Source organism: Pteropus vampyrus, unplaced genomic scaffold (assembly GCF_000151845.1).
Source record: "Pteropus vampyrus isolate Shadow unplaced genomic scaffold, Pvam_2.0 Scaffold24, whole genome shotgun sequence".
NCBI lineage: Eukaryota > Metazoa > Chordata > Mammalia > Chiroptera > Pteropodidae > Pteropus > Pteropus vampyrus.
In genome coordinates this window covers 11,189,051-11,215,614 of record NW_011888805.1, presented here as the reverse complement: position 1 = coordinate 11,215,614, position 26,564 = coordinate 11,189,051, and the positions used below count along the sequence as shown (strand labels likewise).

The following is a 26,564-nucleotide window of genomic DNA, read 5'->3' as shown; positions in this document are numbered from 1 at the left end:
CAAGGTTAAAATGTCATACCTTAACCCAAGGTTATATAACTATTCATCTGTACAATCCGTTTATTTTTTACGATTAAAATATAAAAATACGTATGAAAATTTTGAATCTAGTTCCCAGAAAGTGACAATGTCATAAAAGTGTCTGTGATAGAGCTGTTCCAAGTGAAGCGGACAAACTTCACTTCTACCTAACAGGGAAAACAGAGGCCTTCCGAAAGGCCTTTCTCATACTCCACTCTCTCACCAGAAAACACTGCCATTCAAACACACCTTGGCCCACCTGCCCATCTCAGTGGAAGAAGTGCCTCACCTTCTTGTTTCAAATTCTCATCCTGTGTATGGTCCCTGGGATTTCCCCCTTATCCTATACCTTCACTGGGTTCTCTCAAGGAACTCTTTCCTCTGTTTATAAATGTGCTTGTCATTCCCTTGTCTATAAAGACCTTCTCTACATCCCGTGTTTTCCACTAGTTACTGCCCAGCTTTTTCTTTTCTTTGAAATTGGCTTCTTGGAGAAGTAGCCTGTTCTGGCCATCTTTTCCTTTTGGAGAGGAGACGATCTGATTCACGCTTCCAGGACTCGCCATCAAAACCATCCTCTTGAAGGTCACAAACGGCTTCTTGGTTGCACATCCCAAAAGGCACTTTTCAGTCTTTATTTTACTCCTCTCTTTGACATTTGTCTTTGTGAACCATGACTTTCTTAAATCTTTTCCTGTTGACTCTATGACTCAACTTTCTCCTAGTTGTCCTCTTACCTCTATGAGACTGACTTTTCGGCCGGTTTGCTCATTCTTCTTCACCTGCGTCTCCTTTACATGTCCTGGGCATCCACGGCTCTGTTCTTTGCCCACGTCAGAACTGTAGGAAGGAAAGATCAGAAACAAGGAGCCAGTAAGAATGCTGCTGCTACAGCTCAGATGAAGCTCTGATCTAAGAAAGTCACAGTGGGAATGGAAAGGGGAGGATCTGAGAAAAGCATCTGACGGACTATATAAGTGATTGTATATGTGGGGGTGAGAGGCAGGGAGTTGCTCAAAATAATGCAGAGACAGAAAACTTTAGCTTGTTGGGTTCCTCCTTAACTGTGATGAAGGGATAAGAATAAAACAAATTTTACTACACTCAGAGAGATGCTTGGGAAAAACCAGAAAGGTTTTATCAAATTAGATGAAAAAACATGTGTGCGTGTGTGCACGCATGTGTATGTAAAAGTACAGGAGATTCCTTAATGACAAAGAATGGTGTGAAGGAAGTTTATGTATAAGAAAACTGTTATGTTTTGACCTGTGGAATGGGGAATGCAGATTTTCAAAAGGCTCAACTGTAACAGTAAAATATAAAATAAATATTTTGTGGATGAGCTGCAGTAGTGCAAATTATGTTAGGAGAAAGAAAATAAAAAAACAATGTAAAAAGGGAAAATCAAAGAATGGAAGGCACTATCTCCTTTCTAGGATGTCCAAGAATGGTGTGAGACATCAAAATAGAGCTTGAAAATGATATAAACATTTCAAAATCAAGTAATAAGTAGAATTGAATAGAGAATGTTATGGACCAAGTTGTGTTCTCTTAAAATATACAAGTTGAAGCCGTAACCCCTGAAGTGGATGTATCTGGAGACAGGACTTTAAGGAGGTAATGACAGTTAAATGAGGTCATAAGGGTGGGGCCCTAATCTATTGGACTGGTGTCTTTATAAGAAGAGGAAAAGACACCAGAGAACTCTTTCTCTTCACACATACACCAAAGGAAGGCCATGTCACACAGCAAAAAGGTGGACACCTGCAACCTTGCTTGAACTTTGATCGTGAACTTCCAGCTTCCAGAACTATGAAAAAATCAATTTCAGTTATTTAAGCTAGGAGTTCCCACACCCTGGGCCGTGGACAAGTACCGGTCTGTGGCCTGTTAGGAACTGGGCTGTATAGCAGGAGACGAGCATTGGGCCAGCAAGCGAAGCTTCATCTGTATTTGCAACTGCTCCCCAGCACTAGCACTGCCTCAGCTCCACCTCAGATGATGAGGCATTAGATTTTCATAGGATCACTGGTCTCTGGTGCCAAAAAGTTTGGGAACCGCTGCTTAAAGCCATCTAGGCTGTGGTACTGCTACCACATTAGTCTGAGAAGACTAATATGGAGATGTGTAAGTAAAATGAAGTCAGATGACTGAGAAGGAAAAGGTCAGAAATTATAAAGATAAAAGAAAAAGTGAAGTATATTTAAGAAAGGAGTAGAATGATGAGAGAGAAAAAGAAGGTTGAGCTCTGGAAAAAGGACTGATAATTTACAACCTTAATCAGTCCAACCTTTTAGCCTACATCCAGGGAATCTATGCTGTAGCACTGAAATAAAAACTCAAATGTCTACGGAGGCCAGAATGATAAGATGAACAAGGGAAGCAAGGCAGGGTAATACGACAGGGCTGTGGCAAGCTGGAGAGCGGATGACCCATTTAGGGAGACAATCTCTGTCTCAGCACCAGCTGGTGGGTGCCACGGAAGAACGTGGAGCTGTGGTCCAGGCTTCAGATTATTTTCAAGTCAGAAATCTGCATTTAAGTGATATCTTTCTATATTTGGGCAACTAATAAAATTACACACATACATGTGGACCCAACCAAAGATACCAGGACTAACTCTGGCTGGCAAAAGCCCTAGTTTTCAACCTCTGTTTCAGCCACAGAGTACTCTGCTAGCCTCTGGGGATCTCAGGCACTTTCCCACCTTTGTCCCTTAGCTACTGCAACACTTCTCATTTCCAGGTCCTTCTCTTTTTGTTCATTCTGTCTCTACATGGTCTTTAAAGACTTAAGTGCCATCTTATATCTTTGGCTTTCCCTGACCACTGTAGGAAAATCAGACTGTATGATCCTCTCTGTCTTTTCTCTATCACCATCTATATGCACTCTAACAGAAAGCTACCTTAAAAATATGTACAACATCTAGACTCTTGCATGCGGCCAAGATGAAGTAACAGGGATCAAATTTACAACAAAAGAACTGGAGAAAGTGTATGAACCAAAGTTATCAAGATACTGAACCACAGGCAACAAAGAACAGCGATTCCTAAAATATGGAAAATAAATGAGATGAACCCTACGATGGCCCAGCTTACTGCCTTGAGAGTTTCCAGGCCATGGAGCGTGGTGACTCCCTGAGTGAGAACTGAGAGTCTGGAGAGACTAAGGTGGGTATAGTTCACAGAGTGCCAGAGAGGAGACAGCCTCAGTGAGAACTTGAAGATCTGCAAAGGGCTCCCTTTAAGCATTCAGCAAAGTACTGATGGGTGTGTGCATCTGAGGAAATGCATCTGAGGAAATGACCCGAGGCCAGGAATAGTGTTTATTCCCATCAATCAGGTTGGAAAACCTCACAACTCAGAAGGCACTGAGTAGAGTGCCTAGAAGGTATCTGTGTCAGTAGTGAAGAATAAGTAGCTCTAAAGATAGTTCCAGTCTCACTTAACAATCTTAAAAGCAAGACCTGAAAGAATCACACTGTTTTTAAGTAGCTTAACTACATTCTACAACAGAGTTTAAGAATATTTATAGGAATACAAAATATCTAGCAGCCACAAGATAAATTCTTCAATATGTGGCATCTAATAAAAATTTAAAGGGAGGGAAAGAAATAGGAGAATACAACCCATAATAAGGACAAAAAATAAAACCAATCCCTAACTGACACAGATGTTAGAATTATCAAAGATATATCAGTTATTATAACTGTATTCCACCTGCTCTAAAGTTTAAGTAGACACAAGAAAGATACATATAAAGATTCGAATTCAATTTCTAGAGATAAAAATTAAAATGCCTGAGGTGAAAAATATACTGGATAGGATTAAAGGCAGATTAGACATTTCAGAGAAAAGATTAGACAACTTGGAAGACAAAGTAATACAAATTATCCAAAATGAGATACACAGAAAAAAACAGAATTAAAAAAAATAAAGCATCAATGAGCTGTGGGACATCTTAACATGACCTAATATACATATAATTGGAATCTTTAAAGAAGAGGAGAGAAACAATGGGGTACAGAAAAAAAGCAGAAGAAAAAGTGGCCCACAACGTTCCAAATTTGATGAAAACTATCCACCTACATATCTGGGCTCAATCAACCCCCAGCACAAGAAACACGAAAAAAATTCTAACAAGGTACATTATAATCAAATTGTTCAAAATCAGTGATAAAGAGAAATCTTAAAAGTAGCCAAAGTGGGGAAAAACACATTATGCACACAGGAACATGGATAAGCATAACAGCCTATTTCTTGTTGGAAAAATATGCAAGTGAGAAGACAGTGCAGCAACATCTTTAAAGTACCAGAAAAAAAATGCAAATCTTTCAACACAGAATTGCATACCAAGTGAAACTGCTTTCAAAGATGAAGTTGAAATAGACCTTTTCAGACAAGCAAAAAGTGAAGGTATTCACTTTCAGCTAGCTAACGCTACAAAAAAAATGTTAAAGGCGGTTCCTTTAACATTTTTTCCTTCCATGCAGAAGGAAAACCATAGATGGAAATACAGATCTAGACAAAGGAATGAAAAACAGTGGAAATGGTAAAGAAATGGGCAAATATGTAAGATTTTCATGTTTTCCATGGCTTCAAAAGATGAGTTTAAGCAAAAAGAATAATGCAGTGAGGGGCTTATATATAAAAATAAAATATATGATTATAGAAGCATGATGGTTCGGAGAGAATAAATTGAAGTATACTATTTTAAAGCTCTTGAGGATATACTGTATGATAAGAATTTATATTATAAATTCTAAAGAAATCGATGAAACAGCAAAAGAATTGTAGATAATAAGCTAACGAACAAGATAAAATGAAAAGATAAAATGGATAAAAATACTATGCCTAAAGCAGAAAAAGACAAAAATAAAAAATTGAGATAAATAGAAAACAAAAAGCAATATGATAGACTAAAACTCAACCATATAATCATATTAAATGAAAATGTCTAATTACCCTATATAAAAGGACAGTCATATTGGATTTTTTAAAAAAGCATGAATTCAACTGTATGTTGCTTACGAGAAACACACTTTAAGTTTTACCTATTTTTGTTCTCATATTTAAAGTATGAAAAAACATATGCCATTCTAACTCTATTATAAGGAAGCTGTAGTGACTTTATTAATATTAAAGTAGACTGTGTAAGAATATTATCAGAAATAAACAAAGCCATTTAGTGATAAGGGTGTCAGAGTTTCTTTCAAAAGGACATAACAATCCTAAATATTTTTGAGTGTGTAATACACAGCTGCAAAATACAATCCAGAAAACTAAAGGGATAAGAAGTCTCCCCAAATCATTCCATGAGGCTAGTTTTCCCAGATACCAAAATCAGACTAAGACATTACAAGAAAACTATAGACCCTTCTTCTTCATGAATAAAATACAAAAAATTTTAAATAAGATTTTATAAACCAGTTTATAAAAAGGATAAGTGGAGTTTATCTTAAGAGTGAAAGGTTGGTTTAACATTTGAAAAGTCAATGTAACTTACTATATTAACAAATTAAAAAACAAAACCCATAGGATTATTTTAATAGATGCAGAAAAAGCATATGACAAAAATTCAACACACATTACTGATAGAAACTCTCAGCAAACTAGAAAACAAAGGAAACTACTTAAAAGGGGGCATTTATATATTAAAAAAAAACCTATGACAATTTCATAATTATAGTGAAAAAAGGACAATGATTTCCCACTCATTTTCCATAGGATCAGAAAGAAGATAATGTCTATTTTCATCATTTCTATTTGACACTGTACTGGAAGTTCTAGCCAGTGCAACAAAGGCAAAGAAAGAAAAAGCATAAAAGGTATCCAGATTGGGAAGGAAGAAATTAAACTGCTTTTTATTTGCATGACTACATATATGTAGAAAATTCAGTGAAATCTACTAAAAAGGTATTAAAAACTAATAAGAAAGTTTAGAAAAGTGGCATGATACATCAACATACAACTATTTGTAGTATTTCTATAAATTAGCAATAAACAATTGTAAATTGAAATTGAAAAACGATGCCATTTATGTATGAAATATGCAGGAGTAAATCAGCCAAGTATGTACAAGAGTTATACACTGTAAACTAAAAACAATATTGAGAGACATTAAAGAAGACTTAAATAAATGGAGAAATATACCATGTTAAATATATGATAAATATTTTCAGTCAAATGACTGAATATTGTTAGCATGTTAATTCTCCCCAAAACTCATCTGTGGATTCCAGGCAATGCCAACTGGAATTCCAGCAGGCTTTGTTGTAGAAGTCGACAAGCTCACTCTAAAATTCATGCAGACATAAAAATGATCTTGAATGGCTAAACCAACTTTAAAAAAGGACAAAGTTGGAGGAACAATAATACTTGATTCCAAGACATATTATGAAACTACAGTAATCAGGACAGTGTGTCACTGACATGAAGACAGAGAAGCAGATCAACAGGTCAGAACAGAGAATGCAGAAAGAGACTCACGCACATACTGACAACTCATTGTCAACAAAGGTGCAAAAGGCCATTCAGCTGAAGCAGAATTGTTTTTCAACAAATGGTGCTGTAACAACTACATATCAAAATGCAAAAAAAATAATAAAACAGAACAAACCCCTCTGATCCAAATCACACCATATACAAAATTAACACAAAACAGATCATAGACTTAAATATAAAATCCAGAATTATAAAACTTCCACAGGAAAACATAGGAGAAAAACCATTGTGACCTTGAAGAAAGGTTTCTTAGATACTATGCTAAAGCATGATTCATAAAAGAAAAAAATTGATAAACTGGATTTCGTCAGAATTTTAAAAAGCTTGCTCTTTGAAAGCGCTATTAAGAGAATACAAAGGCAAAACAGAGACTGGGAGAAAATATTTGTAAATCATGTATCTGATAAAGAACATATTTAGAATATATAAAGAATACTGATGCCACACACCTGACAATGAATGGTTTTGATTTCGGAAATGGGGTGGGGGTGAGAAAAAGGCTAAAAAGTGGACAAAGAACTTAAAAAAGTTGCAAGTAACAGGGCATTTTAGGGGGAAAAGGTAAACTACCTCCTTATGAAGACAAGAAAAAAATTGAAGGAATCTGGAACAAGATTATTATAAAGATGAAAAAATATATAGTGAAGGAGCTATAGGTACTTGGGATTAACTTTAATGGCAACACTATATTAATAAGAGATTTCATTCATTCATTCATTCAGTTCAAATTTGAGTGTTTATAAATAAAGGACTTTAGTATGACCACGTAAATTAACTTCTCTCTGACCAAAGTTCTTAATAAAATAAAGAATTCCTTGTTTAAAAAACCCCCAACAAACTCATGATAAAAATATATTAGTAACTAGGGAACATTAATACTACTTATAAGGATTATAACATTTATAGAAGCTTCATCACAAACTCTGACTTGGGCAGCAGATGATAACATCATAGGAGCTATGAGGTACAAAAGGTGAAAGTTTAAGACATTCAAGAAAATGCTTTTGTTAAATGAACCTTTAGAAGTTTCTTGTTGATATCTTAAAAAGAGAGTGTAGTTTTACTAAAATGTGTATAAACTGTTTGCAGAGAAGTAAAAGACATTCCTAAAAAAAAAAAGAAGTGATCAACGTTCCAAATACATACGTACATACGTACATACATACATACAAACATACATACGACAAAAAATTCAAGTGGAAAGTGTTAAGAGGCGTTCCTGTGTGGCTCATTTATATATTTTGGTCAACCAGCTAATGAGCAGATGGTACAAACTGAATGGAAAGACTGAAAAAGAAACAAAAAAATTACTTGGATGCAATAGACTCACGTAAATTAAAAGAAATAAAGAGATGACTTCTTTGTACATACCGGGCTATATAGTAACTCCACCTTCCACTCACCTCCAATTTTCAATTCATAAGAAATGTATCTTGATTCATCTTTACATCTAAGAAATTACAAGTATAGGGAAAGGCTCTAGATGAACTTGAGCATTTAGACATATCCGAACTTCTGATGAAAATTTAAAGGAAGCCAAGCTGCCCTGACAGCCTTGAGAAGCTGGCTGGGATGTCTGTGAGGCTTTTTAAACTTGAATCTGGAGAGTAGGCATGGAGCTCTGAATCACCTGAAAACAGTTGTCCAATGTAGTCAGAGTGACTACAGAGCCTTTCATTCCCATATTAGGTAAAATTTTTTGTAAAACACGTTCGAGGACACCGAGAGCATTGTTCCCATAATGTATTAAATGTGTTCAGGTGTTGGTCTGAAATGCAGTTTGTCCTCACTGTTCCAGTCTTTCCTCCTTCCTCTCCTCCCCTCCGTCACCTCCCCTTCCTCCCTCCTTCTCTCTTTCCTCTCTCTCTTACTCTCTCTCTTTCTCTCTCTCCCTCCCTCCTTTCTTGTATGCCTGCCTATCTACCTATCTATCTATCTATCTATCTATCTATCTATCTATCTATCTATCTATCTATCTATCTATCTATCTATTATGAGTGATCTGTGTTTGAGAATAAACTCCTCAGAGTCAGTGACTGTATTATCAACTATTATGCAAAATTTCAATTATTCGGAGACGGGAACTGAAAATGTACCTGGCAGATACAACAAAAACAAAAAATGGAAAGACCTAGGATGTGTGTTTGTACCTTTTGACAAAGAAGAGAGAAAGCACTGGTATTGGGTCTGCCACTTACTACCTGCGGTGACCTGAGACAAGTCACAGCCTCTCAGATGGTGTTTCTCCATAAAAAAGGGGTCAGAATAGTGGTCTGCATCTCTCCCAAATGGAGAGAATCAAATGTGATAACGTGACTGTGCTCTAAAGGCAATATAGAGCTGTATACAGTTATATAATCATTAATAGATTTTCTCTCTCAGAAAGATTTTAAACTTAGAGCAAAATGGCATCTCACCAAGGAGCCTGACAACACTAAATATAGTTTAAAAGACACACACACACACACACACACACACACACACACACACACACACACAACCAGTAGTCTGGGAATCAGGAGACATAGTGTCTTGGTCCAAGAGTTGACATTAATGTGCCCCGTGCAATTTGCACAAGACCTTTCAACTTAGTTTTCTTGACTATAAAACAAAGGAGATACAGGAAGAATTTCTGAGGTATCTTCTATGTCATGATTCTGTGACTCTTAAATACCATATAAAAATCATCTCTGTCTTTTATCTGTAGAATGAAATATTATCTTGTGAAATAATGCATAGTTTCATTGGATAATTCTTGTAAAGTAGACTATCATCCGAATCAGTATTTTTGAAGTGGAAGATAAATTCTTCTTCAAAACATCAAAGCATACAGCAAGGTTAATTTGCACAAATGTTTTCTTGAAGGAAATTCAGCAGGGACTCTCTTGTGCATGTGTGTAAGCATGACCCACGTGTATGTGGGGTGACAGAGGTGGGATGCGAGGGCACAATAGATACCTAAGCTGTTCAAGGCCACTGCACTCGTGTGATAGTTTGTTAGTGATGTGTGAATATGAAGTTTGAGCTTCAAATTAGGCACAAAATGGTCTGCAATGATAAAAATGGAGAAATATTTTGGAAATGTTTTTGATGTAATTTTTTGAGGTAAAAGTGGGATTTTCTATTTATGTATTAAGTGATACAGCAAGTAATAAATAAAAATACAAAAACTTTCCAGAGATCTTTTAAATATCTCAAAATAAATTGCTCAAATATTAGGCATTTGTCAAAAATATACAATGACGATGTTCTGGATGTTAGCTTTTTTCCTTTAATGCCTGAAAATACGTATGTCATAATTTTTTTTAACCACATAAACTAGTTTTCAGTTAATGTCATTTCAAAATATCATTCAAATAAATAAAATGGGTCCACGAAAACAAATATTTAGTGTGATATTTTTATTTTCTTTAATATTATTTCTTAAAACTTTTTCATACACACCCTCAAAGTCCAACCATTAAAATATTCTCTTCAAACTGGCTAAACTCTTTTATAAATCAATTATCTGACATTTAACTTACAGTATGATGTTATAAAAAAAGAAATGAAGAAACTGTCCTTACTAAAACATCACAAATATTTATCACTGAAAATTATTTAGGAAGGAAAGTTGCTTACTGTGTCATAGATTCTGAGCCCCGTTTGAAGTCCTGAGACTTGTCCTTATTGACTGACTGTTGAAAGAAGAAGAAAAAAAAAAAAAAACGGTAAGTCAACAATTAGAGAAGACAACAGAGGTAACATTCGCATGCTGAAAACCCACCAACTTGCTGAATGAGGAGAGAATGCATGCCTATTCTTAACAAAAGCAAACCAGTAGTTCTCTGGATTAGGTACGCTATAAATAAAGTCAGCTTTCAGGTGTGTGGTAAGAGTCAGTTTTGAATCAGCCTAAATTAATCTAGCAATACAATATGGTATATTACTCAAGTTTTAAATTTACCTTTCAACATTGTATCTTTCTTTTGTAATCTTTTCAGTAAACTCTGTATTTTCATAATGATACTCACTGAACTATGTATAAAATTTTGAATCTGAAAGCTCTTTAACTCTATGAAATCTGTTCAGAGTATCTGTTTTATTAATGGCACCTCCAAGAGAAAAACAAACAAATAAGCACATTTAGTCGTGCCAGCTAATACTCTGAGTGTTAGATGGTTCTTGTAGAATATGAACATTAATTCCAAAGGGAAGTATACTGTGGAAAAATGGTGTTTGATATAAGACAGTACTTTATAAATCAACCCAATGCTGCCATAAAATAGACTGCAAATGTTTTTTACAGATAATTACAAGTTGTGGAAAGGACCCATTTAAAATTCACATAAAAATATAAATTGTTCCTATGTTAAAGTTTTGAAATAGACAAATGAAAGAGATATACTATGTCTAATTATTTAAATAAAAAACTCAAAAAAAAAAAACCAAAATGAAAGAAAAGGAGTACGCAACCTTCGCTTTCCATCTTAACTTGTTGGATTAACTGTAGCTTTCCTAGTCTTATCTGAATTAAAGCTTGTTTGGCCTTTCTGAATTTCCTCCTTCACAACCAGATTTCTGCAAGATCATTCTTCAGCAAGATTTGACAATGAATATTTTTGCAACTGTTACTTTTCCAATCAAAAAGATTTTAAAAGGATATTGTGCTGTTCTGGGCCATAGTTATGTGATATTACTCCTAGCTATGTGGCATTAAATCAAGTACATAATAAAAACAAGAATTAAAGGACAAGAAGACTTGGTGATAAAAGGTGGATGTTATAATAACTGACCCAATTTCATAGAACAAAAGAAGCAATGACACCTTGATTTATAGATTCCAGTAAAGAGGATCTGACTCAGTTAAAATGTATTTGTGTAAAAAGTACAAAATTATGGAAAACTGAAATTCAAGGACTAATTCAGATTGCAGAATAGTTTACCTGCCTTCAACCTAACAGAGCGAGAAGCAGAAGAAAATCATCAAAACCTAACTCAAAAAGCATAAGTCGTAACTGAATTTCTTCAGGTTTTTTTTTCCAGACTTATGAAATAAATTCCAAGCATAGCAATGAAATTAAAGGTAAGATGCTTTATTCTTTACATGGTCTAAGCACTACTTTGCCCATGGCAAGACAAACATCTTACCATAAATATATTTACATACATGAAACTTTTGTAAAACTACTGGATTAAAAAAATTAACATAATGGCTCTAATCAGAATTTGAACTACTCTAGGGGTTGAGGAGAGAGATGTCAGACTGAATTACATGTCACTAAGTCAATATTACTTTTAATTACTGTGACCTGGACAAATGAGTAATAATAACGTATTGCCAGGTGCAGGTCTCACCAAAAGTGCTTTTAATAGTCTGTTCATGTGAAATGGATGCTGTGATGTCCTCAGAAAGTTCATCTTAAGTAGGTTAAACACCGCCCCTACCATCTTCCCTACTGTATTATTGCATCGCTGTAGCTGGCATATCCAAAGGTGCATGATGCAAAGGTGGTTTAACTTGTGTTCAAAGCCTACGAATCCCAAACTAGTAGATAATTACACATTAAAAAATTTTAACACTTATTTGTTAAAGGACACTTAATTAGGACCAATACTTCACTTCTGAAGACCTTTACTCACTCATTCCTTGGACTCAGAAGCAGCAGTCATATGGGGAGTTACTCATGGAGACAGAAGGAGGGGGAAGAAGGAGGTTCCTATGGGAGCTGTTTTATTTCACCTTTAAACAAAAGAGCCCCCAAGGCTATAATGCCATCAGCCCATAAGCACCACCCACCATCAACCAGGCCGAGCGGCATGACTGCCCTTCCTTCCCTGCTGTCCACACATACCGCTCAGACAGCCTTTTCCTAACTTCACTTTCTCTTCACAGATACTCTTGATTTGGAGAGGAGGGAATCAAGAGAGGAAGAAGAGCAAAGCAAAGGTGAATGAAAGGAGCAGAATCTAGAGACTCCTGCTTCCCCAAACCTCATAACTTCCTGGTGAGGCTTTCAAATTTAGATGCAGTGAGACTTAAACATGAAAGGAATGATTAGTGGAATGACAGTGCTTCTACCGATTAAATGGATATTTTCCAAGAAGGAAAAAAACTCATAAGTAGCTTTGTAAGAGAAAAATGTTACATGCAAATAACTCACCCAAATATTTCTATAAACTTGAAGAATGAAAGTAAAATTAGGTAATTGTTCAATTAACGATTGTTATAGCTAGCATACCAGCTTTAAATAAGGCAAATTTATGATACAGTATAGCTCTATTTTTACATGCTATATAACTCCAGATATATCTGCCTTTCATATAATTAATATCCATAATTTGTTTATACCCACTTCGTAGGAATTTTTAAAAAGGAGACAGAGAAAAGAAAACAACAGTCAGGGTTGGTGGTTAAATTCTAGTCTTGGTTCTGTCATTAATTCTTGATGTAGCCTAACTAAGCCACTTCTCTTGGGGGTCTGTTTTTCACTTGAAAATGGAGAGCTGGGGCTCGGAATGAAAGCAGGAACTATCATGGCAGTGTTTTCATTTTACAGATGAGGAAATGGAGGCCCAGAGTCACCAAGGTCATACGAGTAGCCTAAAGGTTACAATCCTGTTTTCAAAAACTATTTAACAGCAAAACAATTTTTCAGGACAATTACTTTCGAAAGCCTTATATAAACACGTAACGGTAGACTTACTCTAGGTGAAGCAAAGTTTGGTGGCCTGGCAAACCCTGCGTCCCTCTCCCACCCTGAGGAATAGGGCTCTACAGAGGAGAGTTTACGAATCACTGGACTAGACAAGCTCTTTCAGGTTTCCTCTATTGCTAAAATTCTGTTTGTATTATTTTACCATTTTAAATATTCATGTTTGATGTTGATTCTCTGATTTTAGAATTTATTATTATGTCAGTTGCAACTGATGCTAAATCCTCCAATCATAATGCTTTTCCTTATTCCTCTGCACAAAGATGCAGTTTCAAGAAATATATTAAAAAGTGAAGACCTTCATTGTGATTCATGATTTGTGCTGTTGGATACTAATTGTGCCAGTTAAACAACAACAAGTCGTGGTGTTATGGAACACCACTCTACAAGCGGGACACTTGCTAGATGCCCTGGGGATACAGAGCTGAGTAGGCTCAAAGAGCTTACCATCTAATGGAGAAAGGCATGCATACAACTGTCAAGGCAGACGGAGACACATGCTATGATAAAGGTAAAAAGGAAATGTGTGGTAAAAAAAAGAACCGAAGCCTTGAATTGTAACTGGAGGCTTCTGAGAAGGCTTTACAGAAGAGGGAACATTTAGTTAGATCTTAAGGGATAAATTGAGATTCTGATAACTGGAGAAGCATCAAAAACTATACTTTTAGAGAAAATAGGCTGAGTAATGGTTTGGGCGCTGTGTCTGTAGGGCAGCGTACTCAGAAGGGTGTTTTGATGAGGAAAAGTAGCTGAAGACTTTTATTCAATCTTTGCCAGGTGGCACCTAGAAAAACTTAGAAGACTTAGACTTCATGGACAAAGGTAGAGCCAGCTAAGATTTCTGAGCTGGTAAGTCACATGACTTGATTTCTATTTTAGAAAGGAATCTCCAGTATGCAGGTAAAAGGTACATTGAAGACTGGAGAATAGAAGAGAGACTGCTTGCTGCAGGTGGGGGCCAAGGGGCTGTTTCATAGCAACACCCTGCCCAAGCTCTTCCCTCCCAGTTCACTCTAAAAAGCCTGGCCTCCCTTACTGTTTTCTCCTCTTTGTCCTTTTCATTCTTTATACTCCTCTATTTCCATGGATCCAACCAGCACATTTATGCCAATGACTTCCAAATTTAAACTTCTAAAACTAAACTCAGATCTCAAGTTTTCTCTATAATAATCTGGCAATCATTAGTTTTTACCTTATAAACATAGCAGTTTTTCTGAAAACACACTGGGATCCAAAAATTTTCATTAAAACTACCTTGCAAGTCTGAGTTTTCAAATCTCTCCAGAGTCCCATAGATGCCTTTAAGATATCTGAAACTGGCTGCTGTATAAATGCTGAAAACTTCACATTGCAAAACTGAAGTTCTTCTTATATTCTTATATACAGGTGTTCAAATTAGAAACCTATTTTTCACCTTTTCCTTCTTATGAATTTAGTCATCCAATCCTAGTTTCTCATTATGTTTGGCTCGGATTACTGCAACAACCCTTCCCAGTCATACTCCCCCCAGTTCTGCTTTTGTCCAGTCTTCTTGGAACTTCTAGAATGAGCTTTTGGAACAACCAATCAAACTGATGTCATCGTCCATGCTTTAAATTCTTCACTGGCCCTCTACTACCTTTAGGATAAAATCCAGCTCTTTAACATGCCATACAAAGACCTTCTTAATCCTGTCCACTTGTTCAGATTCAGCTGGGTTTTTTTTGTTGTTGGGTTTTTTTTTGCATTTTTTTAATAATAATTTTTTATTTCTCAACTACAGTTGGCATACTGTATTAGTTTCAGGTGTACAACATAGTGATCAGATATTTATATAACTTATGTAAAGCTGTTTTTTAACTTTGCATCCATGATGAAATATTTGTGGTGGCCCCAGCGTACCATGCCTTATAGTAGATATCTGCCCAATGTGCCTGGAATGCCCTTTCTCCCATAATACTCAATTTAGAAATCAATTGTTCTGGAAAGCCTTTGCTGACCTCATTAAGCTTAGGTCAGGGGCCATGTATCTATTTTCTCTCCTAACATTAGATGTAAAACTCTATCAAAACACTTTTACTACTATGCTGTAAACCTCCCTGATGTTTGACCATCTGTCTGCTTTTTCAAGAGAGAACTCTTTGAAGGTGAAGGTAGATGATGGTTCCATTAACATACTGGAGTATAGAAGAAAAATCAGGTTTTAAAACTGAAATTATTTTTGGGCAGATTGGACCAGAGATTCCAGAATGATATCTACATGAAAATTTCTGGTAGGCAGTTAGAAATACACTTGAGGAATTCAGACTGGGAGCCAGGGTTACAGATGTAGAATACATCAAAGTAATGTTTGAAATGATAAGGGTAGAAAGGACCATCCAGAAAAAAATGTTAGAGAAAAAATAAAAAACAACAACAACAAAAAAGACGTAGCATATATTTTGTTGAAGGCTTGTATTATAGTGGCAGGTAAAGCCAGAGGATGAGAGAGGAAGCGGAGAGGTAAGTGCAGTGTTAAAAAGTTAAGGAAAGGGAAAAAGCAGAGACGATGGTGGGAAAGACCCAGAATACTGGGGTATGGAGTATTTCTTTACGTGGTCTGTAAACTGCTGGATTTGGTCCTTCCCTCTGTCCCATGCTTCATCCCTTGTCCCTTCCCCGTGACCAGCTGGTTTTTCAGTTTCTTGATGATGAGTATTTCTGGCTACTTTAGGGCTTTTGCACACATGGTTTCTAATACCTGAAATGTATCCTCCAGCCCACCTGGCCCCCGTGTAAAAACTAACCCAACCACTTCTCACCACATGGCCTCATAGTTTCCTTCGCTATACTTTTATTGCTTATATGTTTAGTTTTGTGACACGTTAATTAGTTACTTTCATTCATTAGACTGTAAGTTCTATAACTGGAAGGACTATTTCTGTTTAATTCACCATTATACCATCCATACAATATTCCACACTATAGTGCTTGAGGAAACAGCAGACATTCAATATACACGTGTTGAATGGATAAATAATGAAGATGTCAAAGGGCTGGAGGAGTGAGTGAGGATGGGGAATCACCGATGGGGATCAGTGAGGGCTAGAAGAATGTGGGAGGAGAAAATGACCAAAATACAAGTGGAGAGGTCAGCCTTAGATAGGAAGGGCACTTATTCCTTGAGATATGAAAGCAGCTGGAGAAGGAAGGTGAAATTACAGAAATACAGAGAGTGGCAATGTGAAAGACATTAATGTTCAAGAAAGCATGGAGACATTAATGTTCAAGAAAGCATGGAGACATTAATGTTCAAGAAAGCATGGAGACAAAGCCAATTTGGAGTAAGAGGTTAGGAGCTTGAAGAAGGTGGACACATTCTTTTGACCAGGAATGTGGTAGGGAGTCAGTCAGGAAAAAAGAACAACAGATGATCAAGACCATGGGCCTCACTGAGGCTGAGATCACAAATATGACACACAGACAACCAATACAATTATGTGATTTTTCTTTAGCAATGATAAAATTCCAGAGCAGAAGTGAGAAAAATGGACAACTGATTTACCCCCAGGCCTGGGGACTGGTAAGACAAGTATGCCAAGTCACGCACTCCAAGTGCTTTGTATGTATCTGGCATCAGATAAAAAATTGCATCCATGCATTCATTTCCTAGTGGTCTAAGGGACTTGATTTGGGGAGAGTGAAAACTGACTGCAGATAATCAAGAAGGCAGGAAACATCAGAATGTCACCCCTGCAAACTAAAGAAGCATTTGGCTCATCCACTTCCTCTTTTGTGATGGGAGATGATGGAAGGAAACTGAAGAGACTGAAGGAGACCTGACAGTTTTATGAAGTCCACTGTCACCCTTTGTGCACTAGTGAACATCTGCCTGTGTGCAACTATATCACTGCTGGTATCTCTGACGGGGATCAGGTCTGACTTGGGAGAGTAAGAAGCACCTCAGTACAACTGCTCCTATCTGTTTATTCAGATGTTTTTAACTTTTTCATACCTGCTTTGCACTACATGCTGGGAATCCAATTTTGAACAAGGCATTTCCTGTCTTCAATGAACTTTTAGCTCTTTTATTTCTATCCAAAGAGGAAGAAATAGGAAAGTTATACACATGAGCCATGCTAGGAGTGGTAGTAGGTTACACTTTTCCTTTTGACCCAATTCTCTTTGCCTGGACTTTTCCTTCTTCATTCTTTATTATAAAGACTTAGAGGTTTTAAAAAACAACAATGTGTACTTTTAAATAAAGTTTCAAAATAACAGCTGACTTTCATTATTTATGGGTTCCCTACTTGCAAATTTGCATAATTACTAAAACTTATTAGTAACCCCCCAATTGATACTTGCGATGCTTCTACAGTCATTTAAATATATACACAGGCAGAGTGGTAAAAAAAATTGAGCTGTTCAATGTACACATTCCCAGTTGAGGTAGGAATATTAGAAACTTCTAATGCTTTGGAATATTTCTAATGCTGCCTTGTTTCAGCTCTCATATTGTGAACAAGTATCCTTTTTGTGGTTTATTTAGTGCCATATTTTTTGTATTTTTGTGCTTTTTGTTGGCTATTTTGCTGTTTAAGACTACCCCTAAGTATAGAGTTGAAGTGCTATCTAGTGTGATTAAGTGCAAGAGGCTGATGTGCCTTACAGATAAAATATGTGTGCTAGTTAAGCTCTGCTCAGGCACAAGTAATAGTGCTGTTAAGGTATGAGTTTGATTTTAATGAACCAACGAGATATATTAAATAAAGTGCCTTTAAACAGAACATGTATAAAACAAGGTTATGATTGACTGATGAAAATGTTGTGACCACAGATTCACAGGAACCTAATCCCTGTATTTCCCCTAGAAGCAATGATTCAGTGTCCACGGTGAATTTTATAGAATATAACTGCATTTTAATGAGAATCGACTGTATGTTTTTTTAGCATGGCTTCTGTGCATCCACCAAATTACTATGTTACTGTTCTTAGTTGCTACCTTTAGTCTTATTCTTGACATAGCTATGAAGTTTTGAGCAGCTCTGTCTCAATCAAATCATAATCATTATTAAGAATATTGTATATGTAAAGTACTAAGGTAGAGCTTGGTGGGAATACAACCACTGTAAAGTTGATTCCCATTGGTTTCACATAACTATGTGTAATGGCTTATAGACTGCTATATATTCAGGTCAATTGGAAGTTTGTATTTAGAGATCAAGGGGCTTTAAGTAGATATATTATTCCTCTAATGAGGTTGGAAGAACATTCTCTAACAAAATTCCATAACTCTTAGGCCTACAAAGGAGGTTTTCAGAAATACAATGGAGGATCTGCCAAAGATTAGCATGTTTAGGGTAGGGTCTGGGCATTTTCTTTTTTTTAAGTTAACATTTTTAATTTATACCATTACGTAAGTCACCATACAACTGAACCCTTTACCCGTTTCGTCCTCCTTCAACTGCCTTTTTCCCTCTCTGGTAACCACTGACTTGTTGTCTGCCTCTACAAATTTTTTTTGGATTGATCATTTTTTTAAAATATATTTCATATATAAGTGAAATCATGCAGTATTTGTCTTTTTACTTCTGATTTATTCCACTTAGCATAATACCCTCAAGATCTGTCCATGCTGTTGCATATGGCAAGATTTCACCTTTTATGGCTGAGTAGTATTCCATTATGTACACACACACACATGCACATATACACACATGGCACATCTTTACCCATTCATTTGTCAATGGACACTTAGGTCTGTTTCCATTTCATGGTTATTATAAATAATGCTGCAATAAAACAGGTGTGTGGGCATGGAAATTTTTATATAATGGCTCAAGGTGATTCTGAGGCATAGCAGTTTGAGAACCATTAATATGCAATTTATCAAACTGGCAATCTTTGGGGGTAAGAGAGCTCAGAACCAGTTCTTGATCTGCATGTCTGAAGCTGACTTAGGGAATATAGCTCAGTAGCCAATGAGCACAGATTGCTGTGATTCCCACTATCTCTTCCTCTTGTTTCTTTCTCTTGTTTTGAATCTTGATTTTACCAAACCTTCTCATCAAAGATTTTGATTTCTCTCCCAACAAACAATGTTAAATGGCCACAGTGAGGCTGAGGCTCATAATTTAGCAAGGACAAATGTACGTACAAATAATGTGGCACTAAGGTAGGCGGTGATAAATGCAGTGAAAGACAATATGCTACAAAATATGGGAGAAAAAGACATTCCTCTGACCAAGTGGAGATTCTGGAAACTCTGTAGCCCAATCTAAATGCCTGATTCATTAAGCAAAGGAAATAAATGGCAGTCGAGAGATATCTAAATTTAATTAAGATACATTTTACATAAACTCATCATGTTGAGCCTCAGATAGCTGGCTGGATACATCTTTATGTAAAATTGTTTTTAAGTAGGGTAATCTATACATCATTACTACTACTCATATAATTGCCAGTAATGGAATAATGAAAGCAAAATTTTGTTAGCAGAATCTTAGAATAAGAAAAACTGTAATTTAAGGAAAAACACATATATCCACACACGGTATTATATATTATGTATTTTTCTATTAAAGTAGAATAGTTCTCACTTGGGGGTGGGGTGGTGCTTTTGACTCACAGGGGAATTTTGGCAATGTCTGGAAGATACTTTAGATTATTATAACTGGAGTGGGGGGTGGTTAGTGCTTCCGGCATTGGGTAGAGAGGGGATGGGAATGCTGCTAAATGTCCTACAACGTCAACGTATTCCCCCTAAACAAAGAATTATCTAGCCCCAGTAAAGAGAGAAACCTTGAGAAACCTTGGCATGCTTGACAGAACAGAGGACAGCAGAGTTTGGGTATCAGAGAACTTCCAAAAAAAAAGTCACGCTGATTGTCAAGATAGAACACAGGGTGATTGATGATAATCAATTCTGCCACTATCTAGAGGACACATTACTAATGGGAATGATGGGAGGGAACTTCTCCCAATAACACCTTTGACATTTTAGATCTGTAATAGATTATTAGAGGGATGTTACCCATATTTAGGTTAATCTTTGAAAATATAATCATGAAGCATAAACACCATATTATTCTATCAAACAATGCTTAAAGTCACTGTCAGAGAAAGTACTACTGGGCCAAGGAGGACACTGGTTTGACCCAGTACAACACTTACTTTATACTTTCATGTATACTCTTTATTCAAAGATTAAAATTTATACTTGCCTTCTCAGAGTCATGAAGGAATGTCCTATGAATACTTATCCACGGTTTATTGGAACAACTATGAACTCTTTGAGAGTTTATATTATTCTCTAAACTGAATTTTCATGCAAGATTTGTATAAAAAAATCAGATGTGATAGAGCCTGGGCTCAGAGACTCAAATCAGCTGAACAATTAGTGGGTTGCTAAAAATGGAAAACGATCTCACTCATGTTATTTTGTGTAAATTTTAAGTAGCGTGAGTTAGGAAGACATTGAGGAAATGACGCATTCCCCAAATCTAGTTTTGCGGTAGAGGCTACATACAGAGGGATTCTCTCACAGCTTATTTATTTCAGAACTACTAGCAGTTATCTAGGTCTTGCCCTCAGGTTAGATAAACAGAGAAGACAGGCAGTCTGTGGGGGTCTCACTTTTTGAGGGTAAGAGGGTCCTGGAAACACGGAGGTGAATTGCTCAAAGTAGCAAGGAACTTAGCTGCTGGGGGGAAGATACAAAGCAGAGGCCGAGGTACATATGTCACATATGATGGCTGAGGCAAAGGTGTAAAAGGGGAACAAGTAGCAGAACTGGTCACCAGACCCTTAAGAAAAGTCCAGACCTCATGAGTTCCTTTCAGGGTGAGAGATTCTGGAGGCTTCTAAAGTTCCTCTGTGTACAACAGTCAGTCTTTATTGCCGGGGGGTGAAATCTGTGGGTGTGAGGTGACTTACGCTGGCTTTGCTGTCACATCACTTTCTTTGTGAGACACAGATATTTTTTAAGTGTAAATGACATTTTTTGAAATTAATATTTTTTTCCTCAAAATACTTATAAGTTATTGAAACAAATTATGGGGGAAAACATATATATAAGTATTGCCTACACTGATACTCTTCATGGGACACAAATAAGTACTAAAGTTTTATTTATAAGATTTTGATTTTGTTCTCTTCAGCTAAAGGAAGTAAACTTATAAAGTAAAGTAAAATAATAATTATGATTGTATTTTCAATGGCTTAGTGTATATTAGCTAACTTCTAGGTATTTGAAAAATCTGCTTTGCCATACCCAAAATAACCACTATCCCTTATAAATGTGTTGTTGGGCTTAACATAGTAGTAAAATCATATTATTTCTATAGTTAAGAATAAGTCAGATGAACCCCTGGTACAAGGACCAGTAAATGGAAAAACATTTTTCTCTACATGAAGTAATTTTTTAAAATAGTGATACATGGCACAATTAATGCAGGTTTTATGGACTGTCTACTTTTGGGATGAAGAAGGTAAATGAAAATTAGGTATTTTATAGAATAAGACAGACATGGGTACACAAGGGGGACTTATTTATTGCCTAGTGTTTTTCTGGGAAGCTGACAGCATTACCAATGTAAAATTTGGTGTGCATTTGTGTTTGGCTGGAAGAGGAACTACCATGGAGTTATTTGATGCTTTGGGGTTCTCTGTTCTTGTTTTGGACTAGACAAGAAAGCAGCTGTTCCTGAATATAACTTGAGTCTGCACTCTGGTTTGGGAGCCAGCCCTCTTTTGAATGAACCCAGCCTGCTATCACTGGCTCTACATGCTAAGTAAAAAACTGAAAATAATTAACCCTTGTCATGTGAAGAAATGAGCTATGTGGATATTTTTATAATTGCCTTAGAATAGCAAAACTAATAACTATTCTTCATTTGATGAGTTTTTAGCAAAAGACATAAGCAAAAACATCACAGTAATTTCTCCACATTCACAGATATAATCTAACATTCCTGTGTATAATTATTATATCTGGCATTTAAAAAATAAACATACTCATTTCTTCATATGACAAGAGTTAATTATTTTCAATGTTAAACATTTATAGAAGGTAGAGGGTAATTTCCACTTTGGTTTTTTTTTTTTTTTAATAAAAAAAAGGAAACCAAGCATTCTCAGAAATTAAAAAAAAAAAAAATTGGTCATTTTAGTAACTTAAAACTGTTACAAAAACAGAATTGTTTATGCTAATAAGATGTCCAAGATGTATTGTGAAAGAAAAACATCAGAATATTAAGTATAATCCTAGTTTCATCAAAACAAAGACTAGACAAAAATAAAGACATGTATATTTATATATGCAGAGAATATTTTTAATAGGAAATGCAAGTTAGAGTGAACATGAAATTAGTAGGATGGCATTTTATTTTTCACTTACACTATTCTTTATTGGTTGAATCTGTTTAAACTATGAGTATATACTACTTTAATAAAACAATCTAAAATAATTAAAAAATTTTTAAAAAAGAGTTTTAACAACTTTCGTCCCCAAATAAATGATATAGATTAATGCATAGGGTAGCAAAAATAAAGTTTTTTTTAAAAAAAAGGTCCAAGATATGAACACAAATAAACCAAGGTTGTTGGCACTACTTTTTTTTTTAAAGCTTCTGAGTTTCTTTCCTCCCTATTAGTACAGATATTCTTTTCCCTAATAGATATAAATTTATAGCACACCATTTATAAACAATGTTCTTCAATGATCTCGAGGAAAACAGTCTCCTACTCTCATTCTCCTGTAGCATAGCTAATTACTGATTTGTTTGCAGACCCTCTGACCCACTGTAGAGAATCACCAAGAAAAGCCTGTCTCCTCCTCCTGCAGTGGAAGAGCAAATGCTGCCATCACCCACTAACATTTCAATGAACCAGATGAAATATTGGAAGGGACCTGGCACATTTTGCAACAGAAACAGGTGTGTTCCACTTGGAAGAACTTAAGAAGATTTAGCAGCTGCCAAGCTATTAAAAGGTATAATTTTACTTCTTATTCTATAGTTTGAATAGAAATAATTTAGAAAGAAAGAAAACCATTGAGGGGGTTTCTTTCCTTTTTTTCCTTAAAAAGTACAGAGAATATAATTCTAAAGACTGCCACATGAATAGGGTGGGGTACAACAAAACAAACAGAATAGGGATGTAAAAAACCGCTGTGACACAAAATGTGGCCAGCTGTGCAGGTAACAGCTGTCTGTCAGTCACTAAGTGGAGCTCCTAATTAGGAGTGTCATTCTGAAACTCTTTTAATTTTCTGGATCTTGATTTCCTCATCTATAAAATGAAGGAATTAACTGGAATCTCTAAGGTTCCTTCTGTCACCAAATCTATAATTCCATGAACTTAAAATCCTCCTCTTCTAGTCACTTATCAGAGACAACTTTTCATGTTTTTTAAAAACATATCTTACACATGACTATACAAATAAAACTTGTATACAAAATTAAACATCTAATAGAATTTGTGGTAGGTTTATAAGCAGGATTTTGATAAAATCAAACCATATGTTTTCTGATAAAGGAACTAACCTGAAGAAATGCAACTCTGCCAGGTGCTCATGAAGCCCAGTTGCACGTTTCTCAAGGGCTGGTCGTTTGTGTCGTGACTCAGAGTGTACCTGAGGCATTCTGATTACCTGGGGCAGCATTACTGTTTCTCAGGAACTTCTTTTTAATAAGTGTGGAACATTCTTCATACTTTCTCCCACAGAGAAGTAAAACATGGTCTAACTATACATGTGGTACATTCCTGAGGAAAAATATATGTAGGAGTCTATTCTAACACATGGATTTGGATACGGTAGATAAAATCATATTCTTCAAAAGAAATCTATGCATCTTAAACTTTAAAGCCCAATTTGCGTTCCATCTCCTCCATGAGAACCTTTCTATTCTCTTGCCCAAATGGATTCTTATCCTTGGCAACTTCCTTGCTTTACCTATTTTATATTTTTCAAATGTTTTACTTGCATGTTTGCAAGTTCCTTGAGATCTATTAAAATTAGGGTCTGGGCAGCAGTGGGATTTCAGCTTGAAAGGTCAAGTTAGATATTGGAGAACTGGCCTACTGTGATATGAATATGAAAGTGTATTTTAAGCATGAAGATCAGTCTGTGAGAGGAAAAGGCACAATAAATCAAACGAGTAACTAGAGTTAAATTAAGGCTATTATATGGTCTTTTAAGTAGAGGAGCGGTACAGGCAGTGAGAACTAGAGAGCCCTGGAAGTAGGCCTCGATTCACAGCAACACAGGTGCATCGGGAGGGGGAAGGGGCAATGCCAACTTCACAGACACCCACAGAGTTCTTTATATCTCCTCTGGCAGAAGCAGAATTAGTTCAAGGCTATTGGACAGAAACACACAGAGGCGGGAGTTATGTAACCCCAATTTCAAAGGTCAGCATGACACAACATCAGGGACACCATTAGGTCCCTACAAGTAAAGACTGTGTCTTTCATAGCATCTCACACAATTCTTGGCGTAGACTACAAATACTGTTAGCTGTCGCAATGACTCCCTACGCCAGTGTTATAAATACATTCATTGCACTAAATATCTTTAGGTTGTAAATTTACATTAGAATCTAAATTCTTAAATCTGGTGAATTCCAAACAGTGGATAATATTACACATGTAGCATTTATAATAATCAAATTCCTTGCCAATCCTTTCAATTGTATCCATTGTAGTTGCCAGGCTGTCATAGGCAACTATCATTCTATATCTTTGCTGTATGCGAAACTGGATTTTACCAGGAAACCATTTTTCTTTCAGTTCTTTGCAGTACAGACTGTCCATTCTCATATAATCCAACCATGACCATGGGGCTTGGAGTTAACACTGGCCCCTTAGCTCTCTTTTGCTGATATTAGGCTATTATACTTTCAAAGCTGTCCCCCTTGGGTGCCTTCACACCTGGCTATGAGACTCTCTATCTTTGCAGCTGTTACCTTCAGACATTGTGGTCATTCCAATGGGATAGTTCTCAATGTTGGCTGCACAGTAAATTAACCCAGAAAGCTTCTGAAACTTACCGACACTGAGGTTCCACTCCAGACCAGTTAAATCAATTTGTGGGTGTGGGGACAAGCATCAGTATTTATTTTTTAAATTTCTTAGGTGATTTCAATGTGAAGACAAAGTTGAAATATCTGCTCTACCACAAGAATTAAGGACTTCACCACTTGGTTCAGTGTTCCCTTTACCCCAGCTCTTGCAATCATCCTGGAATTTTAATGCTCAAGAGAACATCTTGTCCGACATCCAGTCCTAGTTCCTTGGCCGGCTCAATTCTAATAATACATCCTTCAACTTCATTTCGGCTCTTATATACAACTTTGTGAATTTATCATAACCTCAAATACTTAACTTCTAAATAGTAATTAGGCAAGTTACTTGATTTATAGGGCATAGTTCCAGTTTAACTGCTTTACTGCATGACACTATGCCTCCATCTGAACTACTGTAATCTTGCAGAGAACCCTGCTTTCTAAGTTGGCCGGTCTTCTGATTCCACATCCTTTCCAATCTGCCTGATCTTCCATAGTGTGTCACTCCAGTAACTCTCACCAATGTTATCAAGTAAGTCTCTTATCCTCTTGACCTCGATTACACTCACAAATCCAATTGTGTATCAAACCAAATCTGCCTTCTCCACTGCTATGTCCTAGATGCTGAGCACTACTGAAGAAAAAAATCCAACTACACAGAATTATGTCCCTTACATTTTAATGGCATCCAAACGGCAGCTCCCAGAGCTCCTCAGGAATCCCTTTATATGTCTCAAACGAACTCTGCTCCTGCCGTCCTTACAGGTAGGGACCACCTTACTGTTCTAATGGTCACTACTCTTCTCCTTACCTCACATCTTTTGCCCTCATATTTGAAGTGAACCTTCCTTTTTGTTTTTGAGAACAAAAGGTATCCTTAACTTATGGACTTACATTTTATTAACTTATCTGCATGCTCATTCATATATATCTGTCTCAGAGGGGTACTGCTCTAAGCTCAGCACTGCTGACATTTTTGGCCACATAATCCCTTGTTGAGGTGGGCTGTCCTGTGCATTCTAGGATGTTGAGCAACATCTGTGACCTCTACTCACTAGATGCCAGTAGTATCCCTCTCCTTGCAGATATTTGCAAAATAATCCAACATCACTAATCGCTAATCACAACCAATCAATCATACCCCTCCCCTTCATCCCCATCAGTTTAGAATTTTATATTTTATTTTGATGGATTCCTAACTAATTTCTCTGTCCCAGGTCTTAGCTACCTATAATCCAACCACAATGTTGCCACTAGAATGGTACTGTTAAGATGAAAACATGTCCATGTCACTCCCTTGATTACCTTCTCCAGGGAATCCC

The 26,564-nt window shown here is 36.4% G+C and overlaps 1 protein-coding gene across 5 annotated transcripts in view; it reads right to left on the bottom strand.

Annotated features, from left to right (window-relative positions):
- The window catches only part of AHI1 (Abelson helper integration site 1), a 169,235-nt gene that overhangs the window by 5,389 nt on the left and 137,282 nt on the right, over window positions 1-26,564 (bottom strand). For all 5 annotated transcript variants that reach the window (XM_023528394.1, XM_023528392.1, XM_011356176.2 and 2 more), the window contains 2 exons: window positions 10,146-10,201; window positions 759-861 (listed from right to left, as the gene is read on the bottom strand). In XM_023528394.1, the coding sequence (XP_023384162.1) occupies window positions 759-861; window positions 10,146-10,201 (159 nt within the window). The remainder of the gene's footprint in view (window positions 1-758; window positions 862-10,145; window positions 10,202-26,564) is intronic.